The following is a 24,185-nucleotide window of genomic DNA, read 5'->3' as shown; positions in this document are numbered from 1 at the left end:
TGGCATGGCTTGTTTTCAAGAAACCTATGCTGGGTCTTAGTAATTGCCACATCCTTTTCTAAAGTGCCCACAGACTAACTGTTGAGATTAGCTAGGTTTTTCCTTACCACCTCATTTCCTGTCTTGGGCTGCAGCTCCCTTCTGATATCATTTATTATGTTATCACCAGATTGGGCATTATTTTCTTTTTGGATGAAGATGGAGGCAAAGTAGGGTGGAATCTACACACACATAAAAATTGCTCCAAGAATGCTTTTTTATTTTTTTAAGTGTTCTTAAAAATACAGTACATTGAATTTTCCATAAGGCTCATGATCGCCATCTAGTGTCTCATCACATATCGCATTTAAAACACACTTAAATTTTTTATTCGCAGCTGTATCTGAGTCCTAAGTGTTGAGTTTTGCCTTCCAATAGCATTTCTTTGTCTTCTCCACACAAATGACTTACCACTTGCTTGTTCTTCCTCTTGCTTTAAACACAGGCAAAGAAACCTTTATTATTTAAACATCTCTTTCAAGCCTGAGCTCATTCTGAGCTTTAGCCTGGCTGACCCTGCAACTGTTGGCTTCTCATGTGATTTCCCCTTTCTTCCATTTTTATACACGCCCTTCTTAAATCTCAGCTCATCTGTAAGCATTCTTTAGATGCCTCCCACTTTCTTGTTGCAATTGTCTGCATTTGGGCCTTCAGTATTTCACCTTTAAGAAACTCCCATCCTTCTTGGACTCCCTTCTCTTTGAGTATTTCTGACCATGAGATCTCACCCAGTAGCTACTTAAGCTTTTTGAAATTGGCCGCCTTAAAGTGCAGATCACATGTGTGACTAAATGCAGCTCTCCCTTGCTTCTGAATCATGAAACCCAGGAGGACTTGATCACTCCCTTCTAAGTTTCTGAATACAGGTGGTGACTATTTAGTGCATGAGTTCTGCTCCTGGTCCCTGCATGCTCCACCCTGCTCCCGTTCTGGCTTCTTCCTGGTCCAAAAGGACCTACGTCGGTGGTCACACATCAATGAGGTGCACACAATATGGTTGCCATCTTTACTTCCACTTTGTCAGTTCCTCCCTATTGGTGAGTACAAAGAGGGACCGAAGGGTTCAAAAAATTATTTCTCCAAAGTGAGTGACTGGGTGGTAAAATTTCAAACAAGTGCAAAATGATGCATTTGGGGGGGGGTATTTTTTGGGGACGCAGGTGGTGCTGTGGTCTAAACCAGAGCCTAGGTCACTTGCTGATCAGAAGGTCAGCAGTTCGAATCCCCATGACGGGGTGAGCTCCCGTTGTTCGGTCCCTGCTCCTGCCAACCTAGCAGTTCAAAAGCACATCAAGTACAAGTAGATAAATAGGTACCACTCCAGCGGGAAGGTGAACGATGTTTCCGTGCGCTGCTCTGGTTCGCCAAAAGCAACTTAGTCATGCTGGCCACATGACCTGGAAGCTGTACGATGACAAACGCCGGCTCCCTTGGCCTATAGAGCGAGATGAGCACTGCAACCCCAGTCGCCCGCGACTGGACCTAACTGTCAGGGTTGCCTTTTTATTAATTTCACAGATGTGATGGTGTTTGAACTGGTGGCGATGGACCAGGAATGAGACCTTGAAGTGGTGGTGGATAGCTTGATGTTCACCGTTAGCAGCAGCAGCAGCAGCAGCTGTTAAAAAGGCAAATTCCATGTTTGTGAGCAAGGAGTTGAGAATAAAACTGGTGCCCAGTCACATTCTTTCACCTTTGGTGGACATGCCCAAAGATTAAGACCTTCTGGGAGATAATCTATAATGAAATGAAAAAGGTATTTAAATATACCTTCCAGAAGAAACCAGAGGCCTTTCTCTTGGGCATGGTCGGCCAATTGGTGCGAAAGGAGGATAGAACTTTTTTTATGTACGCCACAACAGCAGCAAGAATACTTATTGCAGAGTATTGGAAATCACAAGATCTACCCACCCGGGAAGAATGGCAGACGAAGGTGATGGAATATATGGAACTGGCTGAGATGACTGGCAGAATCCGGGACCAAGAAGAGTTGGTGGAAGAAGATTGGAAAAAATTTAAAGCTTATCTTCAAAAATACTGTAAAATTAAGGATTGTTAGAAAGATGTTGGAAAAAGAAAATTATGTGGTTTTGGCAGAAATGACATAAAGGATTAAGTAAAAATGAATTGATGAAAGAGAGAACGTAAAATTATAGTATATTAAAACAAATTATTAAGATAAAAACAAGGTTGGAAGGATTTGCTGAAATAACAATTTGAACTAGAATACAAAAATGGGAGGTGTGAGGAGGTCAAGGAAATAAGTAAAGGAAAGAAAGCTATGTAAAGGTTCGATTTGTTCTATTTTTTTTAATTGATTGTATTTTTTCTGTCTTTTTTATTTTTATTTTTTCTCTTTTTTCTTTTTGTAACCTTTAAAATTTTGAATAAATATTTTTTTTTTTTTTAAAGAGAATAAAACTGGTGCCCAGTTGTGGCCCCACCTCACTTCCAAAGGATCGGGGCAGAGGGAATCAAGTGCCTCTCGAGGCCCCGCTTCTACGGGACCAGGCTGCTCTGCCCCGCCCAGAGCCCACCACCTGCCGAGGCTCCGCCGCCGCCCCGGCCTTGCCAGCCCGGCATGCTTTGCGAGCGGCAGGCCTGGGCGGCGTCCTTCTGCCCCGGAAGTGACGCAGGGGGCGGGAATCTGCCGGAAGGAGGGGCGGGAGCCGCGGGCGCCGGTCGGAGGCTCGTCCGCGCAGGTCGGGCTGTGGCGGCGGCGGCGGCGGCGCCCGGGATGGCGACCCCCAGGACCCCCAGGAAGACGGAGGCGCCGCCCGCCGGCCAGGCGACGCCGGAGCGGGACAGGTGAGGCTCGCGGGAGGGAGGCGAGGGCTCTCAGCTGTGGCGAAGGGTCCCTTCCGGGGCCGCGCGGGGTCCGGAGGGTCCGGGGCAGCTTGGCGTCTCCCCGGGGCGGGGCGTGGAGGAGGCCCGTTGCTCTGGCGGGACTGGCGGCGCCTCGCCTGCCACCGGCAGAGAGAGGCAGGACAGCGCTGCCCCCTCGTAACTCTCCCGCAGCCCCAGCAGATCTTCTGAAAAGGAGGACGGTGTGTGTGAAGCAGAGAGAAAGGAAGCGGCACCCGGGACACCAGGCATCAGGAACCGGGCAAGGGAACAGAGATCCCGAAATGGATCTCCTCTCTCTCTCTCGGCCCGGCAAGGAACTTTTATTCTGACCCAGTCCTGTCATGGGAGTGAGGTGAGGATTCCCCGGGCATCCCTGCTCCCTCCAGCTCCCACTTCCGCCTCCACCAGACTCCAGCTGTCTCTTCCTGGGACCCCAGCTGCTGCTGCTGCTGCTGCCATCCTGCCAACTACAGTGGTACCTCGGGTTACATACGCTTCAGGTTACAGACACTTCAGGTTACAGACTCCACTAACCCAGAAATAGTACCTCGGGTTAAGAACTTGGCTTCAGGATGAGGACAGAAATCGTGCTCTGGCGGTGCAGTGGCAGCAGAAGGCCCCAGTAGCTAAAGTGGTGCTTCAGGTTAAGAACAGTTTCAGGTCAAGAACGGACCTCCGGAACCAATTAAGTACTTAACCCGAGGTACCGCTGCATAGCTAACACATCTGCATTCCAGCACACTTTTGATCCTGCTGACATCCGGAATGTCATAGAGATAGGTTAGAAAATGAATACAGTGGTACCTCGGGTTATGTACTTAATTCGTTCCGGAGGTCCGTTCTTAACCTGAAACTGTTCTTAACCTGAAGCACCACTTTAGCTAATGGGGCTTCCTGCTGCCGCCGCGCTGCCAGAACCCGATTTCTGTTCTTATCCTGAAGCAAAGTTCTTAACCTGAAGCACTATTTCTGGGTTAGCGGAGTGTGTAACCTGAAGCGTATGTAACCCGAGGTACCACTGTAGAGTGCCCTTGCTCCATGTCATGCTCTATCACTAGAGGTTTAGTTATAGGAAGATGGGACATACGGCTGGCCAGAAATTCAGATCTTATGGATGACGTCTCATGCCTTTCTCCTGCCAAATGGAAATAGATAAAATTAGTGTCTAATCAGAAAAGCTTGTTCTGGCCCAAGGCAACACATGTAGTGCTTCAGGGGGAGTCCAACATGGCAGCCATATTTTTGTCACGATCCACCTTGGGTACCAGCCCACTGGTTGAGGATCTGTGCCTTGTCCTGAGCATAACCTCTAGGACTTGTGTCTATTTCTACCGTTCTCCCTTTGCTAGGTTTAATCAGACATGAAGGGCAAGGCTTGCAACAGCACATTGTTAGGTGCATAGTCACAAGTACCTTGTCAAAAATAAAGGGCTGCAAAAACTGAAATGAATCCCATAAAGCATGATTTGATGAATCATTGGAAATCTCACTTGGAGCTGCATCAGTCATTCATACAACCAGCTTTAAAATCTAAATCTCAAAAATTATTTCTTTTTTTTTAATATATATTTATTAAAGTTTCTTGTATACAAATGCATAAACAATAAACAACATTACTTATATCATAACATAATTTCATCACTTCTTTGGACTTCCTCACGTCTCCCGCTCGCACTTACATCGTTACAAAAAAAAAATTTTCCAAGCAAATTACCCTCTTGTTTGCAATCTTATCTCCGCTCAAAAATTATTTCTGTTGGGTTAGAACTTTTCTTGTGAGCCAATAGTGCTTTTTGTTTACTATAGCTATCATTTTGCACAAAAGTTACTAATTTGGTTTTGGAATCACTGAGACCTCAATTGCATCTGCAAATGTTTACAAGGAATTTGCACGCTTACTTCAAAAGGTAGCCAGATTTAATGGCAGCTCTCAGTGCAAGACCTTTCTTTAGATGACTGCTTGTTCTATTCAATTTACAAATTGAGTTGAGTGTTGTCCCAATAAAACACACCAAAAAACCCCCCAAAAAAGCATCCAAAAACTAATTATAATCAAATGGGTTCTGATATTTGTAGATTTTAATAAACTGCAGCTGATGTTCTTTAATGTATTTACCAATAATTGTATTTAAACTTTTGGTCAAAATTGTGGTCCATATTTTGTAATATTGGTTCAGGAAAGCAATGGGTTAATAATACTCTATTCTAGGGAAATAGTGGTTCTTTTTTGTTTTACCACCTGTTTGACTTAATCCCTTTTTGAGGGGGAAATATTGCATTACTTAATTTATTTCTTCTAAGAAATTATATGCTAATCCCTTAATAAATGTTTTGTAATATTCTTCTGTAAAACCATCTGGCCCTGGTACAGTGCAATAACTTGATAACATTCAGTAATAGTTCCCAGTTTCAGTATCCATTGCAGTTTCAGTATCCATTGCAGGCCCATCTGCACTGTACATTTAAAGCAGTATTATACCACTTTAAACAGGTATGGTGTCTCCCAAAGAATCCTGTATACCTGAAAGAGCATTTTCCACCACCAGCTCTGAGGGCCTTCTGGCAGTTCCCTCATTGCAAGAAATGAGGTTACAGGGAAGTGAGGTTGCAGAGGGCCTTCTTGGTAGTGGCACCCTCCCTGTGGAACACGCTGCAATCAGATGTCAAGGAAATAAACAAGTATCTGACATTTTAGAAGACATCTGAAGGCAGCCCAGTATAGGGAAGCTTTTAATGTGTGGTGTTTCACCATGGTTTTATCATTTGTTGGAAGTCGTCTAGAGTAGCTGGGGCAACCCAGTCAGATGGGCAGCAAACAAACAAACAAACAAATAAATAATCCTCATCATCCTGGGAATTGTAGTGGTTTAACAGTTAATCCTTCCCATGGAACTCTTGAAACCGTAGCTCTAAGCAGTAGTGCAGTGCAGCTGCAGTATATAATTTGTGTTTCTTGTTTTGGTGTAGAGTACGAATACTGTTGATAAAAGCTGGTTCATTATGTGCTGATGTTGCTGCAATATTGCGTGGTCTGAAGAATGAACTTTATGATTGCCCAAAGAATCCTGATACTCTTCATCCTGATAAATAAAGAATAATCCATAACCCACCTTAAATTTAGGTTATGGTCATTCCCCCCCCCCCCCACAAGATTACAAAGCAAATGGAGGCAAGATGGGGGATCTAGCGGAAGATGGAATGAATGCTGTGCACAAAAGAAAAGTTCTTTAGAACACAGAAGCAGTCAAGTGGGAAAGCAGTCTAGAAGAGAAGGGACTGCAGTTCCATTCTAGCAAATGTAAAAACCAAACATCTCTTACTCAGTTAGAAGAGGTAGTTTGGCAAAATCTGTATCTCTATAAATTTGTGAACAACTTTGCATAGCTAAATTGTGGTATTTGGAGGATTGTAACCAGCCATAGTAAAACAGTTCATACAGAGAGCAGAGGGGGGCTTTAATGTAGGAATGTATAAGACAGTAACACCCAGTGAACTTCATGGCTGAGTGGGGATTTGAACCCAGGTCCTAGTCCTACCGACACTCTAACTGCTCGCTGGGGAAAACCTTTTTCTTTCAGTTTGCAAAGTCACAGCTTCTGTGATAGGTGGAGCTGCCAGTGAGGGACGTTGACTCATTCTGTACATTCATACCTGCATAGCATGATTATTAAAAAAATTTAATGTTTTTATTTCTGTAAAGGAAAAGACTTCCCTGTAAATGGTACAGGAGCAGTGGCGTAGTTGAGGGGTGTGGAGCTGGGGGAGCATGGCCCCCAGGCACATTTTTTGGAAGGGAACTCCCCACCCCTGCAAAAATCCTAATCCTTTTTGTCATAGTTTCCCATCTGCACCCCATGCTCAACCTGCATTTCTAGAAAGATGCAACAGTTCCAAATAAAGGGAGCAAATTCTTCCAAGCAAGCCAGCAAAAATAATATTATGAGACGAAATGAAAGGCAAAGCAAAGAGGGATTGCTTTACTGCTAGAACCATTTATTTTTGAGAAACAAGATCACCGTTAGAAGCCCCTTAAATCATCAGCCAGCACAAGAATCAGCAGCAGAAGCCCCACAAGCTTGTTTGCAAACCACAGCATGTCTCAGCGAAAGATTGGAGGGGACGGGTGAAAATCAGTCAGATTTTGATACATTTTTCTTCCTTAGGCTTCCATTTGCTGAAAAAGCATTTTTTGCCCTATGTGATGCCTTGCATGTGACGGACAGTGTGCGAGTAACCGCTTGGAAGACTTATGAAAAAGTGTCTCTGGATGGAGTTGTAGTAAGTATATGATTTGTTTCTTAACAGATTAATAGCCATTTATGTTAGAATGTGCTCAAGATATAAAATACTTATGAAGACTGAGACAATAACACTAAACCAAAAACTTTACTAGCCTCTCTTTATACTCAAAACATTTTTTTCCTGCCTCTGTTTCTATTTCATCTTATGTAGTTGAGGTGGTTTGCGAACAAACAGTATTGGTAGAAATCATGCATATGTAATAGTCTTCTAAAAAATGCTAAATTTAGTGTGAACCTTAGATATTTCTGAAATTGCATTAATCAAATGTAGGCATTTATGACCAGTGACATTTAAATGGGGTTCAGTTCTTTCCTGTATAAGCACAACGCTCATGTGCATAAAGACCTTTTCCCCTCCCCACTTGCCGTGTGCAGCTGGGCCCTCAGCAGACCAGGCAGGTCTAGGAATGGGAATCCTAGGCCTCCTGCCGTTCCCATGCAGATGTTCCAAGCTCACATTGTTGAATAAGGTGGAGAGGAGAAGCTCTATGGGCATGTGGGAAATGTTTTTGTTCCTCACCATGTCTAGATATGTTCTGCGCATGTGTCTACAGGTACCCTGAGGAGGGAAACACGCATGGGACACAATCCCCTTCTGAAGTGTTGCCCTGCCAGTTAGAGTGCTTCTGTTTCCTATTGTTGTCCATGGGAGAGCCTGGGATGTGCTTAATTTTTTCACATTGACATGAATGGAGTTTCAGTATCCGAATCTTAAAATCTATCTTAAAAACGAATTCCACTGATTCTGAGGTGCAGGAGAACCTCAGCTATTTTTATATCAATCATATCCATTGACATTTGCTTCTTGGTATCATTTGCCAAATCATACTAGCATATGCATATTCCTAAGAAAACGCTTTGTCTTAAGAAACAACATTGACTACACAGTTCTACTTCTGATTTACAATGAGCATGAAAACTACTCTTTGTTTTTTCTAGGAGAGCCACCTTAAAAAAGAATGGTGGGGGATCTGTATTTTTACAGCAGCCATTGACTTGGATGAGGTGACATTCACTTTTACAGAGCTCCTGAAATGCCTAGGTATTAGGTAGGTTTGTTGTACCAGCTGAGTTTGATACAATTCAACAGGTATGGAATAATTCTGTGTGTGTATTTTGTCGGAGGCTTATTTCCCGACTACTGTGAATGGTTCTGTTGCTGTGGTTTTGCCTAAAGCAATGTCTAACCAGGGTCTAGGATTTAACAAGATAAATGTTTCCTCATTTCACTTGCATGAAGAGGGGTCTGAGATCAGTTTTTGTCAGATTGTACTTGACTGTTAACCTCCCTCCCTATTTTCCATATCGAATCCTACCCTGCTGTGGAAGAATATAAATCCCGGCATTTCCTCCCGGCTGCAAAGCTTAATAGCAGCTTGGTGGGTCTGCACTTTTGGTCAGGGAAGTGCTGTGCTGCTACCCTGATAACTTTTATCAAGCACTCCGTGCATTGCAGCTGCATTTAAATAACGGCTGGTGGAGTAGGGAATCGTGATAGCAGCTTTGCCATCTCATGTCTGTTTTAGGCCAGGGAAAGAGAGTGGTGTGAATTGGCTGAAGGTTGAATTGCGATGAGATACAGCTTTTTTTCTTTGGGACTCCAGGGTGAGGTGCTGGATAGGCTGCCTGGGGCCAGTTTGCCTCCTCCTGTGCCTGGCTTGGGGATAAAGCAAATATTTTAAAGGCCCTAGAGAGCTTCACTGCTCTGTTAGCCGAGCAAAGCTTAAACCCTGTAGCATTGCTCAAGGAAAGTTTGGTCCTTTTTGAGAAATTGGCTTTTAATATGTGCTTTGAGCCTTATGGAAATATTTGATTATTGACTGTTACGTTTTCCTTGCAGCGTTTGCAAATTTGTGTACATGATTAAAGAAATGGATGTCAACATGGACACCATTAGTACTAAAGTGGAAAGTACTATATCACACCTAAAGAAAAAATACGATGTCCTGCTTGCACTATACCACAAGTTGGAAAGGTAAAATGCTTATTGTTTGCTGCGTTCTAAAACCTAGTTTAAATTTAAATTTACTGTTTTGAGGGAATTACAGCATTAAAGTGAACATTAGTATTTGGGGATTAAGAATGGTGTAGTGGCTGGAATGTTGGTCTGTGACCTGGGAGACTGACGTTCTAGTCCCCACTCAGCCATGAAGCTCGTTGGGTGACCTTGGACCTGTCACTGTCTCTCAGAAATGATAGGTCAAGATATCCCTGCAACCTCCAGCTTAGTCTTTCTATTATTGATTGACATATCCCCCCAAGGTTCAAAGAATTGACAATCTTTCTATTTAAAGCAGCACAATCCCAAATTACACAGATAAATGAACAGAATATGGTTTATTGGGCTTTCTGACTGTCTCACTTACCATGCCAAAATTATTCAAGCCACTGCTAAGAAAGATTGTTTTGAGTCTGTCTGGTTCCCCTTTTAAGTTAAGATAATAACAACCTAAATGTTAAACCTACAATTGCTCAAATCTCACTGTGGAGAGGTTTAGTTTCTCATAAACGAAGAGGCTTGACACAGGTAACATGTTTATGATCTTAGCTTAGCTTATCTCTTTTATTTCATTGTAAAGGCAATAAAAACAATTTGGGGAAAAATCTCTTTATTATCCAGTGTTTGACTGTAACACAGTATGCATTGATGATATGATAAAACAGAAAAGCAAATAAAAATTGATTTTTTAAAAAAGAAAAATAGTTCACAATTCAGCCAAATTAATTCAAAATTACACAAACACACACAGTGTCTTTTGAAAATTGATAGTACAACAATGCTTGTCTGGATCATGTACTACTACTACTACTATTAAATTTTTATTTGTATCCTGCTGTCCCCAGTCGAGGCCGGGCTCAGAGCGGCTAACATTATAAAAACAACACAATATGCATAAAAACAGACATCAATTAATTAAAATACATCTTAAAATTAATTCAGACAAGTTAAAATCTGGGCAGGTGGCAATTATCAGGTTAGAATTGAGAGTGCTTAATACTTGCCAGGACCAACTGTTTCCACTGAGCACACAAGGACCTGTGAGCGGGTTGGGGGCCTCCTTCGGGCTTGTTTTTATACAAAGGAAAGTAAGTCTGACCTATAATTATGTTAATTATTGTGCTACATTTGAACTTGCATGTTTAAATTTGTTCATGCAATAAAGATACTGGTACCATACTTAAGATTTCAAAATAGTCTACTATTTATTGCTCTTGGGTGGCCATCTGTCATGGATCCTTTAGCTGAGTGAGATTCGTGCATTGCAGGGCGTTGGACTAGAGGACTCCTCGATCCCTTCCAGCTCTGCAATTCTGTGTTTCTAATACGTCCTTTAGCAACATCATTCCACCACAAATTTGCAGCATTGAAATCCTCCGGGCTGGGAGGGGGTGTTTGAATGGTGTGAAAGGGAACAAGGAGGAGAAGTTTAAAACTTCCTGTTAAGTCTCCCTGTAAAATACTGCAGGGAGTATCAGCATCGAGTGGTACCTCGGGATGCGAACGGGATCCGTTCCAGAGCCATGTTCGCATTCTGAAGCGAACACAACCCACGTGTGCACAGGTCACGATTTGCCGCTTCCGCGCATGCGCGTGACGTCATTTTGAGCGTCTGCGCATGCGCGAGCAGCGAAACCCGGAAGTAACACATTTCGTTACTTCCGGGTCGCTGCGGGACGCAACCTGAAAATGCTCAACCTGAAGCTACTTTAACCCAGGGTTTGACTGTACTACAGTACATAAAGGGAACAGAACAGTTCCCTCGAGCTGCCAGTTACTAGCATGTCTCTCAAGCTGAGTTGAAGAGTTTGGATAAGGGAGAAGAATAAGCAACTCTACTACACAAACACAAAGTAAAAACAAAAACCTGGTATCATTCCTATTTGGGGCTTTCACAACTAAGCGGTGTTGTCCAAGAATATCCAGGTAACTCTGAAAAGGCGCACCTCAAGTTACTGGACATGTTTTGCTTTGTGTGCAAGGGATCTCCCTCCTTCCACAGCCCAGAAGGGCTGCATATCCACACTGAGCTCTTCCTCGGAGGGTTCCTGGACCCTCACAAAGCTCTTCCTGCCCGCCTGCACCTCCTCTGCCCCCCTCAGCCTGAGGGGACGTAATTCAGGGGGCTTCTCGCAGCCTCAGACAGGAGAGATCCGTTCCCTGGTCTGCTTTCCTTTCCCAGCTCCCTCCAGCCTTGGGAGGCATTTCTCCCCCCACGGCCTCAGCGCCTGCAGCCACAAGTTGGATCTGAAGTCTTAGGCGAGGCATAATGCGACAAGACTTCAGAAACTGCTCACAATCATAAAATTCCTTGTTGCAGGATGTGCCTGCCGCCGTGGGCTTTTCAGGTGCTTGTTAAATGGTAGGTAAAGGTAAAGGTACCCCTGCCCGTACGGGCCAGTCTTGACAGACTCTGGGGTTGTGCGCCCATCTCACTTAAGAGGCCAGGGGCCAGCGCTGTCCGGAGACACTTCCGGGTCACGTGGCCAGCGTGACATCGCTGCTCTGGCGAGCCAGAGCCGCACACGGAAACGCCGTTTACCTTCCCGCTGGTAAGCGGTCCCTATTTATCTACTTGCACCCGGAGGTGCTTTCGAACTGCTAGGTTGGCAGGCGCTGGGACCGAGCAGCGGGAGCGCACCCTGCCGCAGGGATTCGAACCGCCGACCTTTCGATCGGCAAGCCCTAGGCGCTGAGGCTTTAACCCACAGCGCCACCTGCGTCCCTTGTTAAATGGTACATATATATAAAATTATAGTGTATAATATAATACTATATAGTATAGAAATAATAGTAGACAGATTTTAGCATTCATATGATAGTATAAGTTTCAGCATAATTGGAAAAACCGCTGCAGAATTTCATTTTGCATCCCTTTGGCTCCTGCTAAAAACCATCTAGGATCCAACCCTCTCCCAGAAAACACATTTTCTTCAATACCCTGGGTGTGCTGAGTTGAAATCTTAAGTTTTAGAGTGCACTGATACGCCTTTTTTCTTTTTCTTTTTAAAAGAACTTGTGGACTTATCTATGTTGAGCATCCTGATGATCAGTAAGTTTGTCTGTTTTCATAAAATCAAAGAAATGTTGATGTGTGAGCTGCTAGCTAGTGCATAGGTTCACTAGATAGCAGTTGGCAAAGGGTAGGAGTATGTTTCACTGTTATAATGTGAAGGTATATTGTTTTAATAAACTGTGTTGGGGGTGTGGGGGTGCTGTTTTTGTTTGTTGCTATGTTAGGTATTTTTATATTGTAAACTGCCCTGTCATCCTCGGATGAAGGGTGGTATAGAATTATTATTATTATTATTATTATTATTATACAGTAACTGTATTTTTTGGCTTAAAAAATCACAGCCACACAGAGCATTAAACCTTTGGCTTAAATCACTTAGCTGCATACCTTTTAAAAAGTGTTTTAAAGCAGGAAATGTAGAATCGTCACTGTAATGTTTTTCTCTTCTTTTTGTAGAGTTTGTGCTGAACTAAGTTCTTCACTAGTTCTAAAACTATGCTGGATCATGTTTCTTTTGGCAAAAGGTAAGTAGTAGTATCCTTCAGTGTTTAAAAGAAAAAAGAACCCCCCAAAATTGGTTTGACTATCTTGACTCTTAAGCTTTGCATTAATATTATAAGCCACCTGGAGAACACTGTTACTGGGACCATATAAATGCTGTAGGTAGATCAGTCGATCAGTAAAATAATTTGAAATCTGAGAAAAGCAAGCATAGGGCTGGTTCCTTCCGTGTGTGTGTGTGTGTGTGGGAGAGAGAGAGAGAGAGAGAATTGGGTGATATTCAGCTGATAAAGTGATGACAAAGCTTATTTCAGGAATACAATTGAAAGAAAAAAAAGCAGAGGAAGATACTTATTAACTATCATCTGAAATTTTTTTCTAGGTATGTTTGGCTTAGTTAGAGAATCTTCCTGTCATTTTTACCATATAGTTGCCAAGCTAAGCAGACATATTACCAAGCTGAATTCAGTGCTGCATTTGTGCCAAAAGGGATCACCTGAAATAAACCACCTGATCATGTATAGTGGAGCCCTTTGTGTAATACCTTGGTGTGCTACTGTTGTTTAGCGTGGGCATATCCTAAAGCAGCAGGGGCCATTTTGGATAAACTGTGATGACCTGCCAGTGACCTGATGTCAGGCACAAGAGAGTTAAGGGGATCTCTTATTTCAAATCTACATAAGCACCATAGCACTAAGGTTGGAGGGAAGCCTTCAATGAGGAAAAGGTAGCCATGAGATCTCTTATCTCTTCTAAGCACCACAGTGGTCAGATCAGAGAGAAGCTGTCAGCTTAAGGGAGAGGTTTGTGGAAATGCTGCTTTTTGCTGTCGTTCTTATCCCTGTGGCGCTCAGCCCTCTGGAAAAAGCAAGCAGAGGAATCTTAAGGGGAAGGGGCTGGAAATGCTAAACGTGTGTGTGTGTGTGCGTGCGTGCGTGTGTATGTGCACCTGTCTGGCTGCTTGCAGGTCTGGTGTGTGGGAGAGGGAGAGAAATGTGTGCTTAGTGCGCATGTGTGGGACAATGGAAGAGGGAAAAGGCAAATACATATTTATTTTTTGCCTCCTTGCCTTTGCCTTGCCAAGTTTTGCCCTGCCCACCATGGGAACGTGCCCCTCAGAAGGTTGGATAAGCTCTGATCAGGCCCTCAGGCTGAAATAGGTGCTCAGTTCCTGTCTTAAAACTTTATTTGAGCAAGGTCTTGAATACTAGGCACTGAAAATTGTTCATGATTATAAAGTGTTTGGCAACCTAGATAATTTGCTGAAGAGCCATAAGATACAAAGTGTTGCATCCAGATTGTCTCTTCTGCAAAAGGAAGAGCTCCTTTCATTCACAGAAGGAGCTGAGCTCCAACAGAGGCCTCTGCTGGAGGGAGGGGAGCCAATGTCTGCTGATTCCCCCAGTCACCCACCCACCTTCCCCCTGTTCTGGAATGTCCCCAAACTCTCCCTTGTAGCTTTTCAGGAAGCAAAAAGGGCTGCAAGGGAATGGGGATTGTGCAACAATGGCCACCCTCTCTTCATTCAGTGTCCCATGAGCTCTAAATCTACGCCTAGAGGGCGGATTCAGCCACCTAGATCCATTTGCAGAAGCCAGCCCAAGGGCTCCTGCTAACCCAGTAGGGTTTTGCCTCATGCCCAGATCTGCTCTGGAGGATTGGGAGAACCCTCCGGAAGAGCAGGAAAGGGGAGATCCTTATGCTGAGCAGGCAGAAATGTTTGCAGTGACAGAACACTCTCCTTAGTCCTCTCTTGAATTCCACCCTATGTATTTCCAGCCTAGTTTTCCCAAATGTGAAACATGATACATTTTTCACTTATGCTTTGAAGAGGCGTTGATTGAAAATGTTCCCTCATTTTTCTAATGTTTTCAGGAAAAATACTACAGATGGAAGAAGATTTGGTTATTTCCTTCCAGTTGCTGCTTTGTGTCCTTGATTATTTTATCAAACTGGTGCCTCCAGCAGTACTCAATGAACCATACAGTAAGGATTTAAGCTTTTCATTGCACACAACAGTAAACATGTTTGTAGTCCACATAAGAGATTGTGTGTTCTGTCCTGAAAAGATAAAGAGAATTGTATAAGTTGTTTAAACTGACCCCACTTTCGTTTATTGTGTTGCTTATATTTGTGCCCCTTAGTCCATTCTGTACCAGAGCGACTGTTCAGCCCTGCAGATATATGTTGCTACAAAGGAGCAGCAAAAATGTAAAAGCTTACACTTAATAATATTTGGGAATCATGCTTGAGTATTGAAAACAATAACTGCAATATTTGCATTTTATAATACAGTACTTGCATAACTTTTGTATTGCTGCAATGCCCTTTAGAATCATTTCCCCATATTCTCTACATCTCTGAAAGACTTGCCGTGGTCACGGACAGGACTTTCAAAAAGAAATGCATAAAGTACATTGTAATTGTACATTCTAAATCCAAAGAGGGTTTTTACTGAAAATGACACAAAGAAAATTGAAACGTCTGTTTTAATCTGAGTTTTGTTCTTGTATTTTTGCATGCTGCTTAAAAATATTAAAATATTGTTTACAAATCCTTTTTTTAAGGTAAATAATAAATATTTACCTATGAAAGTTTTATTTGTAATTTACTGACTGGCCTGGTGGATGCTTGAATATATATTAGATTTTGGTTTAAAGCATCCCTGAAATCTTTCAGAGAGCTATGTCATGTTTAAAAAGGTTTTTTAAATAAAATTGTTTTGTGAATTTTCCCTAGAGCTCTGTATAAACTGATATTCTGGCATCAAAAATATATGGTGATACATATACTGTGAGTGCACATGTCACGTGAATGTGTGCTCTGAATTTTGTACTGATCCGAGTCAGACTCCGTAGGAAGCCAACCTTTTTGGACCGGTGGGCACATTGCAGGTTTTGAAAGAGTTCTGTTTTGCAGTAACAAAATGGCTACCATGGGGGAGTGGCATAACATTGCAGCTCACTTCAGAAAGTCAGCCAAAGTAATTGCTGCCCAATTACAACAGAAAGCCTTTCTCAGTACCAGGAAAAATGTACACAGTAGCCACAATCACTTCTCTCCCTCGCACACATGCCACATATGCAGACCACAGACACACAGGCCTCTCTCTCCCTTGCGTTCACACCCCCCTTCAGGTCCACAGCCACACGTGCCACCCTTCCTCTCTCTCTCTCTCTCTCTGGCCAAGTGCATCTCCTTTGTCTCTCTTGACCTCGCAGTCATGCACCCCCCCATCTCACACTGCACACATATCTCTCCCCTCTCTCCCCTGCCTCTTCTCCCCCCACCCCAAATCTTTCCAAACCAGCCAGAATGCGGGGGGGGGGTGCTTCCAGTTCTAGCAACCACTCCACACTTCTGCCATTTCCAGTTATTTAATTTTTTGTGGGTTACCTGGACTGGGCGCCTTTGAGCACAGGGGCCTGGGGATGCCAGGGAAGGCCTTTGTGAGAGCCATGGAACCCAAGGGCACCAAACTGGTGGTCCTCACAGTAGGCAACAGAACCCAGTCTATAAGGCTATTGCTTCATGCTGTTCTTCATTACTGTTGAAAGAAAATCCTGAAATAGTGCCAGTTGCAGAATCATTTTAGATTTCAAGATGAGGCAAAATTGTTTTGGTTGGTGGCTGAAAAACCAGGCACATTTGATTCAGAAATACTAAATTCTATTAATTCCTAAGTGTGAGACTAAAATAGTGTGCCTGTTCGTAGAATGACATAGAAGGAAACACAATGATGAGTTTTAGAACTATCTAAAATGCAACACAGATATTTCTAATACTGTTTTTATGTTTAAATATTTATTGCAAAACCCCTAAAAAGGACAAAAAATATAGATTTCCATATTTTAGGGGTTTTGCAAGAAATATTAAAACATAAAACCAGTATTAGAAATATCTGTGTTGCATTTTAGATAGATCTCGAACTTATCATTGTGTTTCTTTCTATGTGATTCATAGAGAGAGAGAAGGAAGAAAAGCCGAGGGATGGATGTGAATGCAGTTGAGTGTTGAGGATTAAGGGCTTGTGCCAAAGTTTCAAGGATATTTTAAGAAAGCAGGAGTCTTCGGTGGGTTATGCATAGTGAGAGTTACTTCTTGTTTAATAGGTGTTCTCATTTCCTTTTCAGATATACAGATATAGCTTTTAAAAACTTATTTTCATATGCTTAAAATATTGCTTTTTTGCATTTTGCTTTGACTTAATGATGTATGATGAACAAATACTTGCCTTCCTTCCCATAGAATCCCTGAGTGCAATGTATGTTAATAGCTCAGCTCGAACTTACAGGAGAACTCAGAACAGGAGTATACGTACTTCAAAAACAGATACAGAAATAAAGGTTATCGAAGAGCTTTGTAAAGAACATGATTGTAATTTGGATGAGGTAAAACCAGATTAGTGTTGTTGTTTGTTTTATAAAAAAGAAAACAGTTTTCTGCAATGTCCTCCCTTCCCCCCCCAGGTGACCCACTCCCTTCGTCAATTGCCTACAACCCCGCACTTCTCCTCCTAGTTTCTCAGCCTGTTATGTCTTGTGTCCCTCTCCTTGCGATCTAATGCCTTCTGAGCCCTTTTATGTTTGTCCTGGTAAAACGGATTTCTCCCACCGCTTAGAGAGGCTGCCCTGCCCTGTTGCCGGCACGCCACGGACTTCTCTTCTCCCTCCCATCTTGACCTCAGCAGTTAAATATATGTGAATGTCCCATAACCTCATAGCCCCCCAGTCAGTGTATAAGAATGGGTTGAAGTCCAAGAGCAACAATCTGTTATTTGTCTATTACGGTTTCATCTGATGTATCTACTCCTAACATCAATGACATAATAGCATTTGGCACTGAAGGATTCCCTTTCTTTCCTCTTTGGAGATTGAAACCTTTGCCTTGTTTTCAGTATAGTGGGGTCAGGAAAAGTGCTGTCGAACAGTGCCTTGAATTTAGCTCTCAAAAGTTAAAGCAATTGAAGATACTTAAAGTAATTTAAAAATCTAATGTCTGGATGTGGGCAACTGCTCAGACCTGGAAATACCAGCAGATACCGGTACATCATAGTTTTTCAATAAGCTTGTTTTGCTATATTATGCATGAAACTAAGAGACCACCTAATAGTGACACTTTTTATTGTTTTTTTACCTTTTTAAGGTGAAAAATGTTTACTTTACTAGTTTTATTCCATTCCTGAACTCTTTGGGTATTACACCTTCCAGTGGACTTCCAGAGGTAACATTAGTTTAATTTTAAAATCTTTAATTCAGGGTTGTCACAGTGAATCCTAGTTATGTTTTTGTTAGTTTTATTCTGTCTAATTCTTAGTTTATATAGGAGTAGCTATTTCACAGCTTTTTGATATGATAGGTCCTTGGAACTGTCAGATTAAAGAGATTAAGAAGAACTTTAAACTGACTATTAAAGGGTAGTTATATAGATGATAGGGACGCAGGTGGCGCTGTGGGTTAAAGCCTCAGCGCCTAGGGCTTGCCGATCGAAAGGTCGGCGGTTCGAATCCCTGCGGCGGGGTGCGCTCCCGCTGCTCGGTCCCAGCGCCTGCCAACCTAGCAGTTCGAAAGCACCTCCGGGTGCAAGTAGATAAATAGGGACCGCTTACCAGCGGGAAGGTAAACGGCGTTTCCGTGTGCGGCTCTGGCTCTGGCCAGAGCAGCGATGTCACGCTGGCCACGTGACCCGGAAGTGTCTCCGGACAGCGCTGGCCCCTGGCCTCTTAAGTGAGATGGGCGCACAACCCCAGAGTCTGTCAAGACTGGCCCGTACGGGCAGGGGTACCTTTACCTTTACCTTTATATAGATGATGGAGCAAATTTATTTCCTGTTGTGCCGGAGGGTAGGGCTCAAACCAGTGAGTTCAGTTACAGGAAAAAGGACTTAGACTACACATGAGGAAGAACCTCCCGATTACATACACCAGCAGAATACCTTGCAAAGAGCTAGACTATTGAAAGTTTTGAAGTACAGTGGTACTTTGGTTCTCAAACGCCTTGGTACTCAAACAACTTGGAACCCAAACACTGCAAACCCGGAAGTAAGTGTTCCAGTTTGCGAACCTTTTTTGGAAGCCAAACGTGCTCCATTTTGAGTGTTACGCTTCCGATTTGAGTGCCACGCTTCCGTTTTGAGTGTTATACTGAGGTCTGTCTGTTTTTGTTATTTATTTTGCATTTTTTGGTAGTTCTTTTTGTTTTGTTTTTGTGACTGTGTAGAGCACAGTTCAGGTACTGATTAATTGGTTGTGTGACTGCAGTACATTGTTTATTGCTTTCATTTTATGGATCAATGGTCTAGTTAGATAATAAAATGCTGTTTTAGTGGTTGTTTTTAAAAGTCTGGAACGGATTAATCCATTTTGCATTACTTTCTATGGCAAAGCGTGCCTTGGGTTTGGAATGGACTTCCGGAACGAATTGAGTTTGAGAACCAAGGTACCACTGTATAGGCTTTGTATGCTGTAACAGTAGATTTTGTTCATCAGTAGCGGGTTGGTGGAGTACATTAATTTGGAAGTCTCTTCCAACTGTACAGTCCTCTAATTACTTTCAGAAATGAATTGAATTGCAAATAAATAGCTTGCATATGAATAGTTAGACAATTGTGAGCCTAGGTCTCAGTCTTAGTTTTTTCCTTTTGTCCCCTTTTTGTTGAAACCCAAGGTTGAGAATATGTCGAGCAAATATGAAGAAATGTATCTGAAAAACAAGGATATTGATGCCAGATTATTTTTAGAGAAAGATGAAACTTTGCAATATGATCACACTGAATGGTAATTTTTTTAATTGCTTTTTTTTTGCATTGTAGTAAATTCTACTAATTCTTGAAGCAAAATGGAAACTTGGGGGGAATGCTTCTTAACTAATCTATCTTGCAGGATTTTTCCAATGATAAATAAGAGCTGTAAAATTCTATGAGAAGCGCTATGTGAGAACAAATAATAAGGCTTTAAAACCGCTGCTTTAGAATATGACTTCTATGGATAATAATATCTGTATGAGTTCTTTCTAATCATCCTCCTTCTCCCAAAATGTCCTGTCATCTTTCCACTTGCTTTAATTAATACGTTTAGAGCTGAGATTCTCAAATATTGATAACAAGCTTCTCTTCACTGAGTTGTCATCATGGACCTCAGTTGGAGGCCTGATGTTTCTTTCTTGGAGTTGCAGCTGGAGTCTGTCATGGCAGCAAGTGAGCGCTCCATCCCTGTGTGCCCAAGGAAACTGGCCTTTTCCCAGCACTGGCCAGCAGGGGAAAGCCTTCCCTTCCCCTGTGCACGGATTGCTTGAAGTCCCACCTGGCTTGACTTTCAGGGGAGTTAAGGCTTTCAAAAGATTTCATGTCGGTGACCCACTTTTTAGATATGCATCATTTTGCAACACAGTAATTGAGTTTGTACTTTGTAGTTCCGCTACAAGTGGAAAGGCCACTTTTTAAGAAATCTTCCCTGGGTCCCGAAGACTTAAATACCGTATTTTTTGCACCATAACACTCACTTTTTTCCTCCTAGAAAGTAAAGGGAAATGTCTGTGTGTGTTATGGAGCGAATGCCTGCGGGTGGCGGGGGGGATCTGCTGCAGTCATGAGCAGAGGATCCATGGTTCCCCTTCCTTCCCTCCTCCGTGGTTACAAAGCATGGAATCCACATGGATCCTCAGGATTTTTGCATTGGGCTACTCCAAACTCACTGTCAGATCACATGTCTGTGGCCACAGCATGAACCACAAAAATCATATACCCACTATTTTGTTTAGAATATTTTTTTTCTTGTTTTCCTCCTCTAAAAACTACGTGTGTGTTATGGTCTGGTGCGTGTTATAGAGCGAAAAATACGGTAGCTATCACCAAGTTGCAAATGTCCCCTTCCTAGGCAAGGTTTTTGAGCAGGCAGTTGCTAACCAGCTCCAGGCTCTCTTGGAAGAGACTGATTTTCTAGATCCATGGCAGTTGAAGTTTAGGCCTTGTTTTGGCATGGAAACTGCCTCTCCCGTCTCTTAGGGAGTGCAACCCACCCACCCACCCATCCCTTCATCCAGGGCAGTTTACAATATAAAAAGACAAAAATACACACTGTAATAACAGACAACAACCCCCCCCCCCCACACACTCACAGTTTAAAAGGGCATAGATTAGATAAATTAGATGAAGGCCTGGGAGAAGAGGAACATTTTTGCCTGGTGCCTAAAGGAGTCTAATGAAGGTGTCACACAAACCTGCCTCAGGGGAGCCTTCCACAAACAGGGAGCCACTGCTTCACTGGAGCAGAAGTGAGCAAACCACAAGCTTATGTATGATTCAATGAAACCATGGCTTCATATCCTGGCTTGTTTGGATATTTCCTGGTTTGAACAAAATGGGAGAGCATAGTTAATGAGAAGACTTCCTGGTTTGTTTGCTCATGGACATAAAGGGTAAAGCAAGGAGGTTTTGTGCAAGATCAAAGTGCTTATTCATACCTACCTACCAAACCAAGAGTTTGTTGTCCAAATGCAGGCATCTTGGCTGGAATACACCAGGCTTTTATGCAGACAAGTTAACATTTTTCTCATGTTAAGTTTACAGTCGGAGAGAACACCAACCAAGAATAACCCAGGTTATGATCCTCTTGTTGTGCTTCCGCAGACCCCGGTTCGGTAAGAAAAATTGTCCTAATTTTGAATTTAGTTGAAAAGGTTTAGAAAATTATTTCTATGGGTACAGGAAATATGGTGAGTTTATCTGAAATTCTGTTTGTCCTGCAAGTGCTTCAATTCTGATTTAATGCTTCTGCATAAAAAAGCATTTGCAGAGACCCTACAGACAGGCTGAATGGTATCAGTGGTCTTTCCATCAAAACCAGCCTTCAAGTTCAGCTCACAAAAGTAGACAGTAGTCAGTGTCTTCTCTCCACATTTAGAATGTGTGTCAATATTGCACGGCTTTAAATCAGTTCAGCCACTGCTCCCCAGAAGCTTAATCAGAACTTACACAGCTGCCGCAAAATTAAGTTCATAGACTGTATAAAATGTTGCTGAAAATACTAGTGATATGAATGTAAGGAAGTACCAGCCCTGTTTTTAATCATGTTCCAAAGAAGGTTATTTTTGGTAGTTGTGTTCAGCTGATCAAATCTTGGCTTACTAACCTCTGGGTCAGTAAATTCTGTGGAACACCTCGCTACCAAACTCTGCCTCCATCTTCTGCCATTTGGTGACTTCTGCCTCTGCAGCACCATTTTGTGATTGATGAGTTTCAGTGAGTTAGTGTGTCCTGGAGGTAGAATTTTTGAGAAGTCCTCTTTTAATCTGTCCTCATGCAGGAGTTGCTCCAGCCCCCTGATCATTTGGGTGGCTCTACTCTGAAACTTGCCCAGATCTACAGTATCCACATTGAGCTGAGGCATTTTCATATTAGCAGATCTATTTTAGATCCCTTTTCTAGTATGATCCCTAGGATGGATTTTGGTGTGGACAAAGCACAGTGCATTACTTAATGCTGCCCTTCGCATTTTATTTATATTATTGTGATTTTATTGTTATATTGCTTTATTTATCACTTTAATCTCCTGGTTATAATAGGCATTATATACTGTAACTAATTTAATTAATAAATAAATAATGCCTTGCACACAAGCTAGGAAGCTATGGTGAATGACTTCCAAACAAGCCTGAATATAAAGGGATAGTTTGACATTGGTTGCATCTCTTGGTTTGTTTTGAAGCCATTAACCATAGTTTCCAATGTTGATGTAACAGGAAACTACTGTCACGGCGCTGTCAGACAAAAATGTCCAGAGTGAGGAATTAACTCTTTATTGTCAAAAGTACACTTGCAAGTTAGGGGAAGGCAGGTCTATCGGTCCACGTCTCAGCTGCTACAAGATGAGTTGTCGCAACAGAGAGTCCTGGACCCCGACCTCAGCTTATGTATCTCCCCGATCTGAGCTGTGTGTAAGCAGGTGCAGACTTTGTCTGTGTGAACCTGCTTCTGTTCCTCCCTCTGCAGTCCTCTTCTGGACCTGGGGAGCTGGGGGCAGGAGGAAGCGGTGTGGAAGCCCTGGGCTCTCCACCAGCCTCTTCCTTCTCTCCCTACATGCTCCCTCAGATCACTGATCCCTTCTTCCAAGTCAGTCCCAACCCCCCTCCTCCCAGTGCCCACTCTTCAGCGTCTAGCCAGTCCCAACAACTATGATTTCTCCTGCTTTCCAGGTCCCTTCCTTGCTGGAGGAAGGAAGGAAGGAATTAAGCATGCAGGTGTAGGAAGCCTGTTCATATTGCTGTTCGTTATGTAGTTATTTGATGTCCAAATGTGGCCGATGTATCATTTTATGTGGTGATTTTTTTCTGTTCGAAGGCAGTTTCTTCATTTCAGAAAATAGTAATAAAAATACTTTCCCCCTCTGTAGTGCTGCGATGAATACTATCCAACAGTTAATGATGATTTTAAACTCTGCAAGTGATAAACCATCAGATAACCTTATCTCATATTTTAACGTAAGTAACATCATTTTAACCAAAGGGACTGGTTTGAATGCAGTATAAAAAAAAATCAGAATTTAATGTTATTTTATGCTTCACAAATGTTTCATGTTCTAACATGCCCTTTTCATGCTACTTCCCCACCCCAGCCCGGCTTCAGGTATTATAGCCCCATTTATCTCCAGGTCTCCAGAGGCGGAGCTAGCTGTGCCCCCGGGGGCAGGGCGAACTGCCTGCGGGGGCACGTGGCGCAGTGATGTCCCCCCCCAGGGATGACACCCAGGGCAGGCCGCACTCACTGCACCCCCCTTCCTCCGCCAGTGCCAGTCTCTATACCTTTTTCTAACTCAGAATATTCTAAAGTAGTAGAAGGAATAGATGAGAACTTTTAAGCATCATATTAAAGCTCTACTAAGTATGCTAGTACGTTTGTTTTGCCAGCAATGTAACTTTAATTCCTTGGCAGGACATACAGATTTGGGTAAGAGAGGAATGGGGCAGGGGTAGTGGTTGTTCCCAGAGATGATAGAATGATCCCATCACAAACACGCTTACTAAGTAGACTTTAATGTCTTTTGAATAATGGAGAGGCATTTGTGAATCTAGATATTGTAGTGAGAAAGCCCTTTTTTGCAGTGTTTTATTTAGAACCTCCTTGTTAGGTGGTAGTCTCCTGAATTGTGGTAATGTAATTGGATGTACGTATTTAGACTTTTGAGGATTTCATAGAAGCCTTTTTTGCTGCCAGGAAAGATATTAGCCCATTTTCCGCTCTCAAACTTCTTTGATAGTTGGCTTTCTTTCTTTCTTTCTTTCTCTCTCTCTCTCTCTCTCTCTCTCTCTCTCTCTCTCCTTCACTCTTTCTCTCTTTCTCTCCCCCTCTCTTTCTCCCTCTCCCTCTCTCCCTGACCTCCCAGTATTCTCACTGAAAATCAGTTCTTCATGACATAGTAATTCCATAAAGCATGAGCACTAGCAGAGGATAGTTCTTGTTCATCCAATATATTATATCTCTTCATCTA

At 42.7% G+C, this 24,185-nt stretch overlaps 1 protein-coding gene across 3 annotated transcripts in view; it reads left to right on the top strand.

Annotated features, from left to right (window-relative positions):
- Window positions 1–2,687: 2,687 nt before the first annotated feature.
- Window positions 2,688–24,185, top strand: part of RB1 (RB transcriptional corepressor 1) — a 55,651-nt gene continuing 34,153 nt past the window's right edge. The window contains exons 1-12 of one of the 3 annotated variants that reach the window (XM_079977451.1): window positions 2,688–2,847; window positions 7,050–7,164; window positions 8,127–8,236; window positions 9,028–9,162; window positions 12,200–12,238; window positions 12,659–12,726; window positions 14,579–14,689; window positions 16,952–17,094; window positions 17,849–17,926; window positions 19,369–19,478; window positions 21,262–21,339; window positions 23,091–23,178. In XM_079977451.1, the coding sequence (XP_079833577.1) occupies window positions 2,777–2,847; window positions 7,050–7,164; window positions 8,127–8,236; window positions 9,028–9,162; window positions 12,200–12,238; window positions 12,659–12,726; window positions 14,579–14,689; window positions 16,952–17,094; window positions 17,849–17,926; window positions 19,369–19,478; window positions 21,262–21,339; window positions 23,091–23,178 (1,146 nt within the window). In that variant the 5' untranslated portion in view covers window positions 2,688–2,776. Of the gene's footprint in view, window positions 2,848–6,164; window positions 6,185–7,049; window positions 7,165–8,126; window positions 8,278–9,027; window positions 9,163–12,199; window positions 12,239–12,658; window positions 12,727–14,578; window positions 14,690–16,951; window positions 17,095–17,848; window positions 17,927–19,368; window positions 19,479–21,261; window positions 21,340–23,090; window positions 23,179–24,185 lie in introns of those variants that run through there. The other 2 variants (XM_079977452.1, XM_079977453.1) reach the window with 2 other exon arrangements.

This window comes from Podarcis cretensis, assembly GCF_951804945.1.
Source record: "Podarcis cretensis genome assembly, chromosome: 1".
Lineage (NCBI taxonomy): Eukaryota > Metazoa > Chordata > Lepidosauria > Squamata > Lacertidae > Podarcis > Podarcis cretensis.
The sequence above is the reverse complement of the archived record's forward strand: the minus strand, read 5'-3'. Positions and strand labels throughout refer to the sequence as shown.